Source organism: Megachile rotundata, chromosome 6, assembly GCF_050947335.1.
Source record: "Megachile rotundata isolate GNS110a chromosome 6, iyMegRotu1, whole genome shotgun sequence".
NCBI lineage: Eukaryota > Metazoa > Arthropoda > Insecta > Hymenoptera > Megachilidae > Megachile > Megachile rotundata.
This window is the reverse complement of record NC_134988.1, coordinates 17,510,713-17,530,594: the sequence shown is the minus strand read 5'-3', so window position 1 is coordinate 17,530,594 and position 19,882 is coordinate 17,510,713. Positions and strand designations below refer to the sequence as shown.

Sequence of the window (19,882 nt, the reverse complement as noted above, 5' to 3'; positions counted from 1 at the left end):
TGTTGTAGTCGTTTAAAATAGTGGATTAATGTATTTGATTACATATTTAATGCATAGTATCCGCAGAATGTGATAAAAATATATTTACATGCGCTGTTTGCTCAGACTAAATACGATCAGTCATAACGACGGACAGTAATAGAGGACCCATGTTGTTAACCGTACGCAATTAGCAAAATCATAAAATCAAATGAAGTTGGAATTAATTCCTGCCCAAAGCGGTAAAGGATTCTATAGCTCCGCTACAAAATAACTCTTTAGCGAATGAAGCGGTTCGAAATGCTATGAATACACGACCTTTAATGATTCCACATCGTGCAAATCGTAATTAGAACCGAATATAAAATACGATTTCACACGTAATTCATATAATTCAGATTTACCACTTTGTAGCTGAAAAATCGCATCCGAATAGGACTTTTTGATGAAACGAAAAGCACGAGGCTGCAGTTCTAAGGAAAGCAGGAAAACGTAACTTGGAAAATCGAGTGATCGTTACATTTTCAATAGAGATGGAAAGAGCTCTCGATGTAAAAGAAAAAAAATAAAACCAGGTAGGGGGTTAATTCGAAGAGAAATGTACTCGAACGAGACTGCGAGGCGTAAAGAACAGAAAGAGAAGATAGAAAACGATGCATCGTGTTTTGCGACTGCGTCGAGAGAGCATGGATCCTCCTCGGATCCAAGTTTCGCTTCAGTTTACGGCGCGCTGTCGATTTCGCCGAATTGATATCTCGTTGCCAAAGTGGCTAGGGCTATTTCATGATAACAACAAATGTTTAAGTCCCGTTTTAAGTCTAACCAATGACTGACAAAAAAAAAATACGCGAATCGCTGCGATAATAGGTAGAAACATCACAAGCAGAACGTACACGTAATCTGTATGATTATCACATTTTTTTTGCTGTATCCTCAAAGTTCTTCGTTCTGTATTTCAATTAAGAACGAACGTATGAAAATAGAATTAGTGTTACGATTAAAATCTGAGAAAACAATGATGCTCGCCTGTTTTTTTTTAAAGAGACATTAAATCGAAAGGTTTTTTTATTAAAATTGTTCGCAAAGATTTGAAACAACGCGGGCCTCGTCGAGCCTCGAGTGAATGGCGGCGCGTGTGTTTATTCAGAGCGAAGCACGAAAGCTCGTTGAAACAAGAAATTAAGCACGTGTGAATAATAACTGGATCCGGCGAGTCGAAAGCGTAACTAGCTTCCAAGGAAAAGCAGCGAGAAAGGTAAATCGTTTACCGAGATGCCCCTAGCGAATTGTCGATAAATCAGATCAATCGTTTGCTACAATTTTACGAATACTTCACTAGTTTCGTTATATTCTGTCTGCGATGAAATTGTCGAAATCGTGCGACTGTTAATTTCTGCGAAATTTTCCCGAATTTCATGGAACAAAGTTCAGAGGTGAATTGTCTTTGTAAAGTGTTCGATGGACGCTGCGTTTGTCTCGATTAACGTTTTCATAGAGAGCTGTAGCGCATAGTTTCCGAGTCGATAAATCAAATTTCGAGGTATGATACGATCGCTGTTGTAAATCATATTGTCGTAAAGTGATCGAAAAAGCTTTTAACTCGACGTCTGACCATCCGTTACGGTTTACGTAATTTTTAATATTCGCTGTGCGAGTAAATCACATTTTGAAATGCAATGTAGACATCCGCGAATAACGCAGTTATGCGGCAACTTTGTTAAACAGATTATCGAGTATGTAAATTACCAGTAAACCTATTGTAGAGGAAATGAACATACGTAACTAGATATCAAACATCTGGAACTACAGTCCTTTCATGTTCCAAGTTTAATTTGAATGTAACGTCATTGCAAATGGACTATACAAAGTTTGAGATTTTGATCAGGGATGAGCTGCATCACAATAAGAGCATTCAAGACACAGCTTAAACTTAGAAATTCGTGTCTCGCATTATTAACATATTTAAAGTCCTCCGTTCTTTCGCTAATTATTCGTTTACACGAGATACCGATCAACGGTGCCAACGTGTTAATTGTTCGTTTCAGTGATCTTTCGTAGAAATCGGTGAAATAAAAAGAGGTGTTGCAAAGCGTAAGGCAAAAATAGATTGCAATAAATTGAATTCGTAGCACCGCGAGAACCGGTGAATAATTGATAGACAAACATTTCACGTTTGGCCAGCTTGATACACGCGATACCGGCTCGGATCTACGAGTGGTTTTCTAATTTTAAACGTTAATGCTTTCGATCCAGTAACTCGTGATCACGATACTGTTAATGCCGCCTTAAATTAACATCGCCTTCATTTGCGAGACGCATCTGTTTTCAGGAGCAATTCGCACGGTTGCCCGTCGATAAACATCGTCTAATAAATACGCGACGAACCGCTCTCGAGAATCGATCGGTCGACAAGTGTCGCTCTTTTATTCTTATTCCTCTATTTTTTATAGCGTCGTATACGACGAAATTTTCGGAACAGCGTTTCGTTTTAAACGAGACTCGAGAAACTACAAAGCTGTAAACTAGGATTTTCGGGGAGAAGCCATAAAATTTGACGAAACATTCCGACGCAATTTGCTGCTTCGTTGGCGACGTTTTGTCGACGATTAAATGCTTTTAATAGACTCGCGTGTCTACCATTTGTTCGAAATCACTTGGTAACTGAATAATTTCGGGTTGTGAGTTGTTCACGCGTGAAATGAAGTGCATTCATAATCTAAGCAAGAGTAATAAAGGTGTAATATCATTTAAGGATAGAGTACAATTTTAACTATGCTGAAAGTAATGGAGACATACTTACATTCCACTTTATACACAGCTTTACTTGTGGCTTCTACGCAATTATGGATAGCTACTTTCTGTAAAACTTTTATGAAACGAAGGGTACAAAGTTTGGTTACTTCGCTAGTGTCGATTTTTCTGTCGGGGAAAATTTTTGAGATATAATTTAAACTTGAATATTTGATCGATGTTCACCTCACAAGTGATTGCACAAACGATTGCTTTCATTTTAAGAAAGTGATTTTTAAGCACCGATTTTCGGTGAGATATCTGAGGTAATCGAAGAAAATCGCGGTTTTATTTCCGAGAAGGGGTGACACGGTAGTTCGATGGAAAGTAGATCAAGGGAAAACTTTTTATCTGACCAGTCGGATCAACGTTGAACGAACTTGGCAGGATGCGTTGCAAGGATTTCTTAGTTTACAAGGTAAATGTTCAGGAATCCGTGTTAACAAGAAACATCAAGAACTTTGTTAATACTAATTTGCGACTAAATCCTGTATTTCCTAATAAGACGACTTATACCGACATGCTCGACATTTATAACGCTAAGATTTTCTCTGATTTTCTTCGGATTTGCTTAAAAAATTTCTTTAAGGTCTATAATTCATGCGGAAAACTTGTGGAACTCGTGGCTTACTTTTCGTAAGACTGGCGAAGCGAATTTGATAAAATTTTATCTTGCACTTGAAAATTTGCATATTTAGGAATATCAGAATGCGGTAACTTGGGAATATAAGGGTAGGGATTTAGAGACTTGGGGATTTGGACATTTGAGGATTTGGGGTTTGGGACTTGGGTAGTCAGGGATTTGAGGACGATGTAGGGATTTAGAGGTTTAAGAACATGCAGATTTAGCAACTTGGAAATGCAAGAATTTAAAGGAGGTAGAATTGATCAATTGAGATAATTAATAAAATATGAACTTCTCTATTTAACCAAATTCGGCTTGTATCTAACCCACCACCTACAACCTTCCTCAAGGTTTAAAAATAGATGAAACTAAAATACATAAACTTGAGAGTTACACCGTTGTTATCTGAAAAGGATGTATACACACATATTTCAGGAAGAAGCACTCGGTAAAGAATTTATTCGTCAGTTTAATCTATCAGTAAAGCCCGAAGAGAACCAGACCATGCCTAAAAATTAATTAGCTTCGAAAGTGGGGAACAGTTTTCGTAAGATCCAGCTGAATTATTCAAAACGTGGTCTCAGTTGTGAAGAAGCTAAGGCGAGACATACTCGAGGCGACAGGTTGTATCGGGAATGTAACGTGTATGCTCGTTATTCGGATTGAACATGTCAACCAAGTTTGTCACAGTGATTTAAGTTGAAACCTGAACAAATTCTTCGCATCGAGGAGAGGAGTATAACTTTGTAAGTACGTCTTCACGCTACGAAGTCGTAAAAGTAAAAAGTATTTTATTATAATAATCTTCATACTGAAAGTTTCTGAAATATGTGGCGATTAGCATAATGTCATGTGAGATATAATGAAAGATTCTCAAGGTCTCTGAAGTGGATATAATGTGACTGGCAATGTCCGAAGTTGATCTTCCTACACGTGTAATGCATTCTGGTTTTGTCTGGCATATCAGATTTGTCGAGGAGTCTGTAATGAAATATTTAGAGGCGATCCCTCTATGTTCAATTAAGACGTTCCCACCTTGAAGTACCATCTTCTTGAGTGCTTGCATGTATCGATATTTCTCAATTTAATATGTCAGAAGCGAAGAATTGAATGGGTTAAACGTAACATTCTATGAAAATTGAGAGTTAGAGATTTAAGGATGTAGGGATATAACAATTAGAAAATTTGCACATTTTAGAATTATGGAATTCAAAGAACTTGATAACTTGGAAATTTAGTCATTCGAAAGTCGAGCTTTGGAACAATAAAAAGTCAAAATGGAGATGAAATTCCAGCACATTGAATTTCACAACTTGCAAAATTTCATTCCACATATTTCTCACAAAATTCAATCTTCTTTTTGTCCACCAACCTGTTCAACAAAATACACTCTTCGAAGGGAAGTAAAAATAAAGGATGCAAAATCATAAAGAAAGATGACGTCTAAGCTTTATTTACTTTAATTATCTTCATCATTTGAGTGCAGCGTTTCAGCTGATAACTGCCGCTAATTACCTGGATTCAAGGCGAAATCTCGTTCCGAAGCGGATAAATAAACCCTTTAGCAGGAGTCTCGAGATAATTAATTTGCCTTAATTACGTTCAATGGAGAGCGAGAAAAATTGTGTTTCTCGTATTGCAAGGAAATCTGTGCGTTGGACGTTTTCCCTGTTCGTTTCCGGTTCAAGATTTCCCTAGTGACGGATTACCGTGTATATTCTCTACGAAATTCTCGGATTTTACCATGGACTCGAATAAAATAATCCTTTCAGAAACATTGAAGAAGCTGCATATTCATTCATTTATTTTTTTATTAAAAAATTGCATCTTATTTTCTGATCAAAATATCGGATCATAATTTGTCGTATTTTTCACAGTTTCAAACTCAGAATTTCCAATTCGTAACTTGTTTACGATTTTAAATCATGATTAGAAAATTTTCATCGAATTCAAATCGAGACATCGAGACAGTGTTATGTTACAAATTCGTGAACAATTTGGCGTCATTGAAAATGAAGCTTTACGAAGCACGCACATGCAAATTTATAATCCAGAGCTTTGTTGTAATGCTTACCTTTCGTGAGTTAAATTCGGTGAAGTTGTATCCTCAAATTACCATGATAAAATCGTCCACGAATTTGATCGTTTTCAATAGAAATACGGACTAACGATCAAAGGATTAATTTCCTAACGTCCGTCTAGCATAGAGACAGTCGTTGACAATCGTTTAATAGCGGATTCCGGTATTTCGTTCGTGTCCCGTACAGACACGTTTATTTGCGCGCTGTTCGCTGTTTTCGAAAGGAAGAAGAAAACGATACAATATCTCTCGAGTATCGATTGAACGTCGAATTTGTAGCGGTGAAGATCTATCGAGAAAATAGGGAAACATTGAGTTCGCCATACACGTGAAAAGCTTTCGCGAGAGAAGCCCCACGTTTTCTCAGAAAATTCTGATAAAATTGCTGTTAGAAAATGGCTGCTATACGTGTCTGAAAATCGGCGATAAAGTAACTTTCCACCGACGCAAGTGAAATTAAATCGATCTAAGCAAACAAAATGATACGGCTAACGGCCTGTCTACTATAACGAATCTTGGCGTGAATTTAAATTGCAACTGCGATTGCATGATGAAAGGTTCAATTACTCAACTTTAAACGATCAATCGATTGATTCGAAACTCATTCGCGAACCAAGGGACGATTCAATAGTCAGCAAGATATACCTGTCAATACACCGCTTTCGTGGTTTATCGATACGTTCGCGGTATGAAAAATTTGAAATATGAATGGAATATTTCATGTGAATACTTTGATCCTCTGAATCCACTTCCTACGCTTCGACAAAAGCTATGAAGGGTATTCGTTAAAGTTTGAAGCGTTCCTGTTCGGGAACATTGTATTCTACATCCTTCTGCTATCTTACATAAGTATTTTTTAAAATTGGGTGGGAAAAATTGTGCAGAATATTTGGAGAGCACGATGCGTTACCACGTATTAAATTATTATGCACTAAATCACTTCGCGAATACCATGCGTCAAATCTCCACGCGTTGTATCTCCACGCACCGTATTATCACGCGTCGCATCTCCATACATCGTATTTTCGCGTATAGCATCACACGCATTGTTATTTAAAATTCACGATGAAAGACTGCGAAGTCGCTGTAAAACTGGTAGGGAATTTTCTTGCAAATCTAGAATAACGTCTGTGGGATTTGATGGATTAAAGGAACGCTTTCTGCACTTTATATAAGTCTCAAGAAATTCCATACCTTTTGGAGAAATATATTGACATAAACTGCCAGTGAAGCGTGTATTTCTTCTGAAACATTCCACGAATCTTAATTTAAAAAATGGAGCGACTGACAGAGAAAATGATAGCCTTCGAGGTGGAAATTTAAGGAAACTGCAATTCTGAAGCAATTACTTCTTCGTTAAACCTACATTTATACCTCTGAATTGGAACCTTATAGATGTTTAACAGCATTCATGTCAATAAATAAGTCATTACAAAATTTATTTTAGTTTCCAATCAGGAAAGCTTATGGGAATGTAATTTAAGGATTAAATTGAACATTGACTGCAGGAAGGTCTAACAAATGATCAGTTTTAATTAAATTCGATTCCAAACTTGATAGTGGTATAGGAAACGATTAAAGATTTTCCACTTAACTAGCGTAAGATCAACGATTACTTCTGCCCTTGTCATTCTGGTATCGACGTAAAAATCCAACGATGTAATTCATCCAGAAGGTTGAACATGATTCCGTAGCGAACGCTCGATTAATTAAATGTCCGGATGATTAGATTGCCGGTATGCCTTTACGCTTCTCGCTATTTTCCTCTGGAACGTCGTGTTAATATTCCGGTAAACCATCACCGCCCATGAGAATATGATAAACGCGTCAAATATCGAGAAATTTACTTGATTTTTCACGCAGACCCTCGACGCACGCGCTTGATGAAACTAATTTAACCGTGATAAACGAGGACCGCATGACCTAAATCTTGCTGGTTCGAATAAATTTTTATCGAACATCCCACTGTCTGCCCCAAACATCGGCGGTATGATTAATTAATTTTTAAGTATTATACGAAGCTGCGTAATTGAAGGTGTGGTTTAATCGGAAATTAATTGTGTTTATAAATATATGCACCTATAAAATATTCACTTTCAAAATTTGCACACTTTTCGCTTTCACGAATTTAATCTTCTTTCATCGCAAACACGGGCGTGGTAATTATAATTATTTAGACTGCAAACGTTTGATTTTCCAGATGAATTTAATTAAATTTTCAATTAAAATGCACTAGCGACTTTTGTCAGTCCCTGATGTAGGTAATTTTTTTGACAGCTAGCCATATGATTTTTGAAAGTCAAGAGTTCGCGAGAATAATTCTACGTGGATAGAGGAAAGTCATTTATCTGGAAATGTAATAACGGTGTGAAATAGCTGAACGAAAATTAGTGGCCATTGACATCGTTTAGAGTACGCTCGGAATTTTAATATCGTGTTATCCTTACAATTATTTCAATGGGCAGACAGAAGTAATAATTATTCACTGGAATAATAGCTCAGCATTATCGAGCAGACGTTACACGAGTGGCGTGCAAATCGATATTACATGTAGCTTGTCGAGCACTGTGATAGTTGCATTGAAACCATCATACGGAATATCAAGGTAAATTAGTGGCTATGTCATGGTGATATTAGCACGGGATGCTTGTACTGTAGTTATGGTTATCAAGGTTTATAGTGGAATCGGACACAGCAATCAAGCAATGACAGACCTCTTTGCTCAAAGCGACTGCCTAACGTCGTACTTACCTACACGATACAAGAAGCGATTTCAGAGTAATTTTACATTTACCCGTACAAATCCTCACCAATAATTTACAGCGATTCTTCGACAAAATCAAGCTTTCTTTTATTACTTGAACAATTAACTGGAAATGAATTTCCATTTCCATGTTCTTTTGACATCAGATAAATCAATTTGTCCATCGTCTCTAAAATTACTGGGTCCTTTTTGAATACCACGTGCATGTTCACGAATTCAGTTACTCGATCGCTAGGGGAATCGATTAAAACTCTTTGTCCCTGATCGACAACACGATAATGCAATTCTTTCGTAACAGCCATTCGATCATTGCCGTCGTGGATGAAGAATCGACCTGGTCTCTATCGAACCACTGCTAAATTACTTAAATAACAATAACCCCAAGCTGAAATGGAGCTTTATGCCTGTAACGACGTAGATAAGGCGAGAATCGCTTTACAGCACATCTACTTGATCCCGATTGTTCTTTCTTACTGGTTTTCTTGTTTCTCTTTTGCTCTTAGTCAACCCGGTGAACGAGGTCAGAAGTAAAGAAATTGCACGATTAGGGAAACGCGAATGCAAGCAGAAAAGTTGAGGTCAAATGAATTCTGGTTGTAATGATTGCATTTCTGAAGGAAATCAAGGAACTTCAACATGTGGCGATGGTCTAATTCCCCACTCTCCAAATTCCCTACTTTCCAATTCCCCATTCCCCAATTTCCCACTCTCCAAATTTCCTACTCTCTAATTCCCCACTTTCCAAATTCCCCATTCTCCAAATTCCCCACTCTCCAAATTTCCTACTCTCTAAATTTCCCACTCTCCAAATTCCCCATTCTTCAAATTCCCCATTCCCCAATTTCCCACTCTCCAAATTTCCTACTCTCTAATTCCCCACTCTCCAAATTTCCCATTTTCCAAATTCTCCACTCTCCAAATTTCCTACTCTCCAAATTTTCCACTCTCCAAATTCCCCATTCTCCAAATTCCCTATTTTCCAATTCCCTATTCCTCAATTTCCCACTCTTCAAATTTCCTACTCTCTAATTCCCCACTCTCCAAATTCCCCATTCTCCAAATTCCCCACTCGTCAAATTCCCCACTCTCCAAATTCCCCACTCTCCAATTCCCCCACTCTCCAAATTCCCTACTCTCCAAATTCCCCATTCTCCAATTCCCCACTCTTCAAATTCCCTACTCTCTAATTCCCTATTCCCCAATTCCTCACTCCCCAATTTCCCTACTCCCTAATCCCCTATTCCCCAATTTCCCACCCTTCAAATTTCCTCCTCTCCAATTCCTCACTCCCAACTCCCAAATTCATCTATGAACACATCGCCGACTCCACATATTCCAAGGAAGCGCGTTGCAGAAAACGAGCGGTCAATGAGTGCCATGTCCCAGTCCCTATTTCAGTGGTTTTGCATAATAGACATCCAGTCCAGCTATAAATCGTGTGTGTCAACGACCGTTAGGACAGATGTACGATATCTGTAAAGAAGTATGATACAGGAAACGAGCCGTCAAAGAGAGCAATGCCTGAGTTTCCATTTCAGTGATTTTTATACAAGGAAGATGGAGTCTAACAATAAATTCCTCTTGGGAGAAGTCGTTGATACCCTATATGGAAACATGATAGGTATACAGAATCGATTTGTCAGACGAAGTTCATATTTCGTCAATTTAGCGAGACAGGTTAGATGTCTAAAACCTCAGGGTAAGTCTCGCATGTCGTTGACCTTCTGGTCAAATCCTTAGGAAGGTATGCTGAGGCGAATCGGTACGTAAGGTGATCTTTAAGCTTCTCGGGAGCTTTTCGGTCTAATAAGAACAAGAAGTGAAATAGAAACCCACGAATCTGAGCTTCGTGCATCGATTCGAATGGCTTCTTGGTACAATGTGAGGAGCAAACTGCAGACAAAAGCAAAGTTCAAAGTTGAAGTGAATTATGGTTTTATACTACGGTTTATAATGCTAGACTAGGTGTCTTAACATCTTTAGTCCTTCGAATAGAAAATTCTTTATCGTTTTTGGAATGTAAGAAATTGTGAAGTAAAGTGTCATGTTGGCAGTGAAACTTTGAGGCATCAAATGGAAAATGACGGCTGTTTCGATACTTCGTACAGGGATTTACAGTGTCTCGATTGACCCAGAATCGAGAGCAACTACTGTAAATTCCATCGTCTCTATCGGATTAATTTACCAGAGAAACAGATTGACAAGACGTATCAACGTGCCATAAACTGTGTTTCGTGAATTTCCCTGGATGGCGTATCTACAAGTCGATGCCTTAAGCTGATAGAAATTTAGATTAACGTCCCTAAGTTAGTCATTTAGTTTATCTCGATATATATACACGAACACAGTTATTGCAACGGTCTCTGGAAATTAGACGTCACATGTCTGAGACACAAGTCGACGCATCTTTATACCGTGTATTTTCATCGACTGGAAAAGAAAAACGTTGACAGGTATGACAGATAAATACGTTGGGATTTGAAATTGATATGGAAATGGAAATTTCGCACAAACGCGCATCGATGCATCCTCAGGATACTTCTAAGCTTGAAACGTTTGCTTGGTTGACAAATTCTCTGATATCTCGGTCGAGAAGTTTCATGATATTCTGATGCGTGCATAAGGCATGATTCGGTTTCCGTTTCGATTCCCTTCATACTATAATTTTCGTGTTTAATGAAATCGAAACTTTCATGCGATATCTCTCGAATGTACCGCGTATCATAGAAAATCTATTTGAGGTACGATCAAACTTGAAATGAAAATGGTGTGGTTGAAAACAGCGTGTTTTATATTTATTACCAGACTACCTTTTGTTATTTTTAGTTTGATATAAATGATGTGTGAATAAAAAAGGAACTCCAATTAGAAAAAGAATATTTCTGACGAGTGTGTTACTTTTTTCTATACCGTCATTTGCACTGTAAATGTACCGATCAGCTTCGAACTCTGAAGCTGTCGTAAATTGGAAAAGTTGTGCACACCTTTCCAAAGATTCATCGAAGTTTCTCATTAACTTTGAAACCAGATTTCATAACGTGTCGCTCAAACTATCAAGTTTCCCACAGTAAAAATTTCACGTGCAAACAAAAAAGCAATGCGCAGTCGAAATGCGAACAAGCTTTCAAAAGAACAGAATTAAACGGAAAGGATTGATACGCAAAGTTCTACGTTTACTTTTTTCAGATATTCTCGTGGGAACTTTTTGCAAGTATAAATAAAGAAATATCTTCCTCGTACAAAAGTTTGCGATATTCATAAGTTGCCCCAAAGGATTCATTGCAATTTTTTCTGGTGAAGAGACAGTTGCTAGAAAGCGAAACGTTAAAGGATCAATGAGAGGAATATAATTCAAGTACGCTCAAAGACGTGCAGTTGCTGAATGATTAAAATCTTCACGGTTGACTTTTATCACTCATTAATTCTCTTTGACGTTCTATCGCTTTGCACGCTTCTCCCGCGATTTTTCATCGCTTTCTTTTGTCACTTTCGATCGGAAGTTCTCGTGTGTTCTTTTTACAAACATAATTACCTCGTTGGCATCTGAACTTGCGCGTTAGATAAGACTCTACAATTTCCGACTAATTAAATTAATTCGCAGGCATTAGCTGCTTCAGGAATACTTCTGTCCTCCAGGATATTAAAAACGCGGGTAATTACTGTACAGAAGCTTCGAATTAATTAACGGTGAGTCGGAAATTTGGCGTCCGTAATCCTCTACAAAATCTCCTCACTATTTTTCACTTTTATACCTCGTTCAATAGCGATCACTTACAGACGACGAAATTTGAAGAATGAATTATATTTCGGGTATTTAATTTTCGCCAGAATATGTCATATCAAAATTGTTGAACCGTCGTTCAACTTAAGAGAAACCATTTTTCGACCACGTTCCATCCGAGTCGGTTCGCGGTATCTGGATATGTTAATGACGTATGTTAATTTTTACATCTAGCCAGTGGTCCGCAACCGTAATTCCAATGTCCACGTCGTTGTATCATCATCGTCAAAAATTACATTTAATTACTCGTTGTGCTATATTCGCAACGTGACACCTGTTCGAGTCCGCAACCATTTTCCCGCTTCAGTCGAAGCAATTTTAGGTAATCCTATCGTGAAATATTTGTACGAGTAACAGGAGCACCGTGAATTATCTGTCCCCAGGAATTTTTATATTTTTTAACCGATCAATTTACCTCGGTCGCTCTGCGGCATTCACGAATCCACTTCAATCATCCTCTGTTTTTCTATTTTGATTGAAAAATTATACGGTCACCGGTCAATTTCATCGAGTAATTCTTTCAGAAGTGGAAAGCGTGCGTTAACGTACATCGAGAATATGGAATCTGTTGCAATAAAATTAATACGAAATGTTGTTATAAACAATTTCCTAAAAACCATCATCGATAATGCTGATTAAGTTTTGTACACAGACACGTAACGTGAAAGACGATTAAATTTGCAATAATCATCGTTTATTACTGAACATATTTTATACGGAAAGATAACGCTTCCTGTCGTTCGATTTCCCTACGTTCATTCATAAAACTTGAATAAAATTCAGGAATGATTCATGAGGCAGAACACTTCGCATTAAAGTCCCATAAAGCGAGTCGAAACAGGAAAACGAAGTTGTAAAGAGCGAAGATAAGATACATGAAATCGCTCGATACGCGGCCGTAATAGCGTCGCAACAAGTGTGCTAAAGCGGAAATTGGAGGCATGTAACACCGAGAGCAAACGATTCTATTTTTCAATCACTGCAACGCGGAATGCTGTACGAGGTGTTGCTCTTCGCTTTTGTTCTGGCGAAATAGGTCAATAACTTTACGGGCTGAGAAACTCTTATGGAGAGCTGTCAACTTCCGAAACACGGGAAGAGGAGTTAAAGTCGCTCGTGAAAGCTGCACGCGCATTTAACTCACGGTATGTATTTTTAAGAGCACGAGCTCCTTTCGAAAGTTTTTTTCTCTAAATTTATTTAGCAACAACGGAAAGTGCACTTGTCACGAGTGCAAAGAAATAATTCTCGAAAAAGTTTCGAGTTGTGTTCGAGCTATAGAAGGTTTGATTCAACTGCAAAAGTACTGCATATCGATCTGATTAATTTCCATTGTGCTCTGATTCGCTATCAGACAGATAGCGATATACCGATTTCGCCGGACAAAAGAAGTCATCGATAGAATGGCATGAAATGAAAAACGGAGCCGTGGCGTTGAAGGTTTGGTCTTTTTTTTCGAAATAAAGTACTTTCCATCGACGTGTAGAGATAAAGAAAGTGATACGAATGCAGTTCGTTTAATTTCTGGGTAATATTACCGTCGTAACGCATCCGCCTTCCCTATGCATTTTTAGGTTATCCTTTTACAAAATTGTTCAGTAAAAAAAGAAGACCGCGAAATACACGACTAGTCCATTTACTATATTCAAAAAGCGATGCATACAAAAACAGGTACTCTTCGTGTAAGGGTAGATTTAAAACTTGCGACGGATTAAAGGGATAAAAATGTGAGAAACCTTTTCGCGATGGCGCGAAGGAATTTATTCATATCGTAAAAATACGGAGCGAATGAAGAGAAATTGTATAGAAAATTAGTGCACGATTGTGGCATTTTTCACGCGTTACCATGAAAGAAGCAGCGATGCAATGTGAATGCGTCTCGTGAATTAAGCCTCGCGAAATGGAGAATAACTTCTATGTCGACAAACATTTTTCAAAATCACGAATTACGGAAAAAACTGTAACTTCAATTTTTCTAATGCAAACCTGAGAGCATCGTGAAAGTATTGTGAAATGAAAAGGTAGAGGAAACGACTGGGTAATTTTTAAATTTTTTACGTACTCCATGTTTAATGTATGCTTTAGAATACGTATTTCCCACGGAAGTCGATTTTTGCAACATGATATTATCTCAAAGGGGATTTATTTCTTTCATCCTCTTTATCTCTCCATTCTCAAAATGCACGCTGAACCTTCTCGTCGTTGTTGAGGGTTGAAACTAAAACGCTGTTTGTAAAATGTAATTTCTCGACCAGCGTCTATGACTGTGGAAGTTACTTCCAGGCAAGTTATCGTGCACTTTTTGTTGCAGAAAAGTTCATCTGGTTTACAAGTCAACTCGTATTTTGCTAGTTGTTTTATTGCCTCCACATTCTTTCCGAAACGGTATATTTTGAGCAAAACACAACTAAAATGTTCACCTAGCATCGCTGACTATCACTTTTATTTTATTTTGTTTTCGTGGGTTTGGGTATACGCGAACACTCGAATTTTCACCGACTGCAAAATGTTTCAAGTTTAAACGTTGGAATCGGATACATTGCAATTACTTCTGGAACGTGATATTTGTTTTATGCTATCGCTTCAATTCCATCCTGCATACTGACCGACAACTGCTGGCGAATCAAAATATCCGCAAAATAAAGTTATTGGAATTTTGTTTAATCCACGTTGTTTGGATATCGGTAAATAACTGCGAAAAAAGGACAATATTTCAGTATGAATTAAACTAACATTCTGTTCTCTGCAATTTTACATGTATTTACTGTTACATCTAACAGATCATTGATAAAATTATATTTACTAGAATAATAAGAGTTATGACAAGCTTTTTTAACAAAGTGAAATTGGACGTAAGTAAAAAAATAGGATTTATGAAGAAAAGAAGAAAAGTATATAGGTGTATGCACTGTCCTTATTTGACAAGAAATTCTAGTATATTTTTTTTAATTAAATCGTGCAATACGTTACAATCTATTTCGCTAAAGTTCCAACGTACTTTCCTTCGTCCGAGACATTTATTTTCTAACTAGTTGTTTTATTTCGATTTCCTGCACCGCAAACTTTTTACCAAAAGATACATAAATTTGTTGGCAACGATCCTACGTCGCGGAACGAAATTCTGTACCGTGGTTTAATATACTGCGAATTTCGACGAAATGCTTACAAGGATGGGAAATTTTTGTTCGCTATCGCAGATGGCGGTGATTCTAAACTCCACGTCGTTCCCCAACGTTGGAAACGAGGACGACGAGGACGACGGTTATGTTCCATACGATCAACGACCAGAAACCTATATTGTACCTGTAGTATTCTTCTTAATACTTGTGGTGGGTGTAACCGGAAATGGGATTTTGGTACTCACCCTTCTGCGTGACGCCAACATGAGAAATGTCCCGAATACTTACGTGCTCTCTTTGGCTTTGGGAGATCTTCTGGTAAGAAAGAAATTTACGTCCATTTCTCTAATCTAAAAATTTCCAAAATCCCCGAATTTACAAGTACCCAAATTCTCAGATTTGCAACTCACAAATCCCCATAGTTATTCCTGAATTTCTACATTTCTAAAATCCCCAATTGCAACTTTGCAAATCCCCGAATTCCGAAATGAAATTTCCACGTAACTCTCTCTTAACTAGTAAGCTTAATCTTTGTTAATAATGGATAAACCCCCTCGAAGTGAAACTTTAAAGTTCACAATGTGCTGCTGATATATCAACGAGAGTCCTATTGAATGTGTGCGTTTCAGTTTCAATTGTGCCTGAAAACAATGAAATATCGACGTTGCATCTAATTTCAGTAATCATTATTGGCTCCAATTGAAGCGACGGATATTATTTACCACTCTTTCCCATCATAAACGTCATATTTAGCGAAATGAATTTTCCTTTGTTACAGTACGCGTATCTATCGCTTATTACAGGTGATCGTGACGTGTGTACCGTTTACATCGCTTCTGTACACGATCGAGTCGTGGCCGTGGGGTCTGGCAGTTTGCAAATTATCAGAGTGCGCCAAGGATATTTCGATCGGTGTCTCAGTTTTCACTCTGACCGCGTTATCAGCCGAGAGGTAAGTTATCAAACCCAGTTACGACCGAGGAAATTGTTGTTTCGGGGGTAGGTTAGTCAACGTAACTTTCAGGAAGTTGTTCCCCGTTAATGGACCAATCAGCTGCTTGTTCGATCGTATAATCAGTAATCCGAACAAAGTTCTAAATCTTCGTTTAGTCGTTAAGAAAATCTCCATGGACACCTGCCACCCCTATAAAGATTCGTCCGGAAGGTTGGCGATAAATTTGTAACGCGCTTCATTTTCAGTAAAACCTACAATCGAGGAAATTAAAGTACACTTGATCCCGAATTTCGTTCAGTAAACATAGAAGATTGTAAAAAGTTAATCAGCTATTTGTCGCGTCGTTCCAATATCCCCCTTTTCACGCTTTCCGTTGTAATCGAATTCGAAGCTTCCGATCCGAAAATAAGATTTTGTTTTGTACTTCAGGTACTGCGCCATCGTAAACCCAATTCGACGCCACGTAGCAGGATTGAGCGCGAAACCATTAACGATACTAACAGCTATCCTTATTTGGGTGTTGGCGATAATTCTGGCAATGCCAGCTGCACTTTTCTCTCACGTACCGACTGTACCGTTAAATGGTAACCACAGTATTCTGATTTGTAGTCCATTTCCCAAAGAATTTGGTGAGTACGATTCTTTCTCCCATTAGATCGGCTAAACCAATTTTCGCTACGTCGTACAACGTTTTATTTTAGATTCGTTTTCAAGCTTAATTAATTTGCTCATACTGGACGTTTGAAAATTATATTTGCTTGTGTATAGGTATTGTTAGACGAACATATTAGTACAGACATATTGGTCTGCCGTGCGAATCTCTTGTTTCTCATTACGTATCACAGGGAAAAGCTATCAAAGAGGAATGGTGATGTTCAAGTTCCTGGCATATTACGCGATACCGCTGTGCGTGATAGCGGGATTTTATCTGGGAATGGCACGACACCTTGAATTATCCACGAAGAACATGCCTGGAGAACAGTCGAGCGGTAGCAGCCATCGTATGGAACAAATTAAAGCACGCAGAAAGGTAGCTTAATACATTTTTAATCCTTTAATGTATAATTTCATTTGGAAACATTCATCAATGGTTACTAAATGGGACGTAGCATCATAGTAATGAATTTGGAACCGACTTGATCGATATTTTCGTTAAATGGCAATCACTCAAATTCGACTGTTCAGAAAGATGTCAAGGAAAATACACTGTCAAATGATTGATCGAATCCAAGTTAAATTCGATAACCATCAGTCAGAGTTTCGGTAACAATTTTCTGTTCTTTCAAGGCGAATATCGCGTAGCGTGAAAGTCAAATCGTCGATGCATTTACCAACTATGCTTGCGCAATCTGCACGCGATCTCTAATTAGATCGAGCAACTACTTGCACCGATACTTAAGTTCGATCCATTAATCGAAGGACGTGTTCGAACAACGATAATTATAAATTACACCGAAGAACTTGCTAAAACCTTGGCACAATCTATCACTTACACTGACACTCGATCGCTGCAGATCAACTTTCAACTAATACAAATGTCTACCTCAACCAAAAAATTCTGCCTGTTAAATTTTAATAAACAATTGTAAGAAAAAATCACCTTAGAATTTTGATCAAACTTTGTGGACATGATAAATTCCTATAAAAATTCAAGCAGGTAAACTTCTGTTATTGGAAAGTTCAAGCTGGTCTCTTTTTACTTCTACCAGCCATTTACTCTTTGTGAAAAGTTTTGAAGAATGCTTATGGCACATGATATGTATCATAAAAGTTGTTTTGCGAAACAAAACGAAGAGTACTCAACACTGACGAGCCATACCTTGTCTGTTGCATCGTTCCTGGTACTTAAGAGGAGATTCCGTACAGTTTGAAGTAATTCTATTTCAGTAGCAAAGAAACTACTCTGCCAGGCTGCCATTTTGTGGTAGCATCAGTCACGTTATTGTACGCCTTAAATGTTGCTCTCCGATCAATTCGATGCTCTATATTTGCTTCGAATTATCCGATGGAGAGCGGCATCGGAGCGTGACAAGGAAGATACCACGAAACTTTCCACAACTGTGTTCTTCCTCGTTGATTCTCGACTTGTCACGTATATTCGCCGTTATCGAATCCGTTTCGATAACCTAGGCCACGTCTCCGGTTTTATTGTATTTTCATCAAATACCGATCCATCGACTTACGTGCAATTTAGCGTCCGTTCGTGGAATATTGCGATAATACATCATTTCTAGATAACTGGAATTACGATTCGAATAATCAATTTCTATCCTTTTACTTTTTATTCTCGTGAGAAAATTGGTTTCCTTATCTACGATTTTAATTTTTAGAACCATTATTTTTCAAGGAAAGTAAAGTAAAGAGACTCGGTATTATCCCGAAACGGTAAAATCAGATCGAAAGTGAAAACGCATTTTCTGCATATATCGCGTGAAGAGTCTGGTGAAACGATGCAAACAGAACACTCAATTAATCCGTCAATCGATTGCGCCAGTTTAACGCGTGGCTCGTTTGCTATGATCGACAGGTCGGAAAGATGGTGATAGCCTTCGTAATTATCTTCGTCATATGCTTTCTACCATATCACATGTTCATGCTGTGGTTCCACTTTTACCCGTCATCCGAACAGGACTATGACTATTTTTGGCACGTATTCAGGATCGTCGGATTTTGTCTGAGTTTCATCAACAGTTGCGTGAACCCGATCGCGCTTTACTTCATCAGCGGGACATTTCGAAAGAGGCAAGTAAATTAATATTAACGAACATTGAAAACATGAAGTTAATTGTACTTAAAAGAGTATTCGAGGTTTTTTATTTAGGTTCAACGAACACTTCTGCTGCCGTCTATCGAAGAGAAGCTCGAGCGTCGGGCGAACGGAAACGATGAACTGGAATCAGTATGGAAATCGCGGAGTGACTTATTCCGAAAGAAGACAAATCGGTAGAGGAGGCCTTTACGAAACCAGCTTCAGTTCCACGATCCCAAAGAACACGCAAGATCTGTACTCCACGGCTGTCGTCGAGCTGGGAGACGAAGATACAACTTGAGATTTAGATCGTAAGTAACGTCTGGAAATTTTGGAGAAGACGTAGAAGACATCGACCCTGATCGTTGCAGATGCCGTCGATAATCGGGGACCATCACTAAAATGTAAGATAGTTTCATGCTAAATGTTCAAACTACTATGCTTGTGTGTAGAGACCGCGAAACACGGAGAATTTGATTGTCTCTTGCAATTGTCTCCTTTGCAAATTTTAATATATCGCGTGATTTTTAACGGAGTTTTTGTGCTACGTATCTCGAGTATGTAAGGACACCAAGATCGCCTTTATTAAGGAAGACCGTCCTTAAAACGAAACCGTTGACACGGAAGACTACGAAGATAAGGAACACGGAAAATGTTCAAGAGATACAAGGTCTGGTTATTAAATAACTGAACTGTATACCATAAAAAGATGGTGGAGAAGTCGTTATCTACTAGCTCTTACACCTCGCGAATAAATTTAATTCTACTTAACTTCATTGATTTCGCTCGAGTCTCAAGTGGACATTTCATACGTATTTTTAGCTGATAGAGAGGTTTCCTCTTCTTACGAAGCAAGGTGTAAAGTGAAATACTTAGAGTAAACTATGTTTATTTCGCTAGTTATTTAACAGCCAGACTCATGTATTCGCAACAGCTGTCGCAGATCGATTTCAATGAATCATCGAGCACCGTTTGACTAATCGTCAGATCGAGCATCGAGGTCGATCGCAAAGAGCGCGTGCTGACGGAAATCGATCGCA

At 38.2% G+C, this 19,882-nt stretch overlaps 1 protein-coding gene across 3 annotated transcripts; it reads left to right on the top strand.

Moving 5' to 3' along the window:
- The first annotated feature begins 717 nt into the window (after positions 1-717).
- LOC100878453 (neuropeptide CCHamide-2 receptor-like) lies at positions 718-19,349 on the top strand. Of its 3 annotated transcripts, none has more exons than XM_076532638.1 (7): positions 718-1,234; positions 15,217-15,456; positions 15,942-16,090; positions 16,523-16,722; positions 16,939-17,123; positions 18,621-18,835; positions 18,915-19,143. In XM_076532638.1, the coding sequence occupies exons 2-7, from the start codon at positions 15,217-15,219 to the stop codon at positions 19,141-19,143; spliced, it is 1,218 nt and encodes a 405-aa protein (XP_076388753.1). In that variant the 5' UTR covers positions 718-1,234. The 3 variants fall into 3 exon arrangements, with proteins under 3 accessions (XP_076388753.1, XP_012142843.2, XP_076388752.1); XM_012287453.2 differs by lacking the exon at positions 718-1,234 and adding an exon at positions 12,673-13,164; XM_076532637.1 differs by lacking the exon at positions 718-1,234 and adding an exon at positions 19,214-19,349 and having other exon boundaries at positions 15,169-15,456; positions 18,915-19,153.
- The last annotated feature ends 533 nt before the right edge of the window (positions 19,350-19,882 follow it).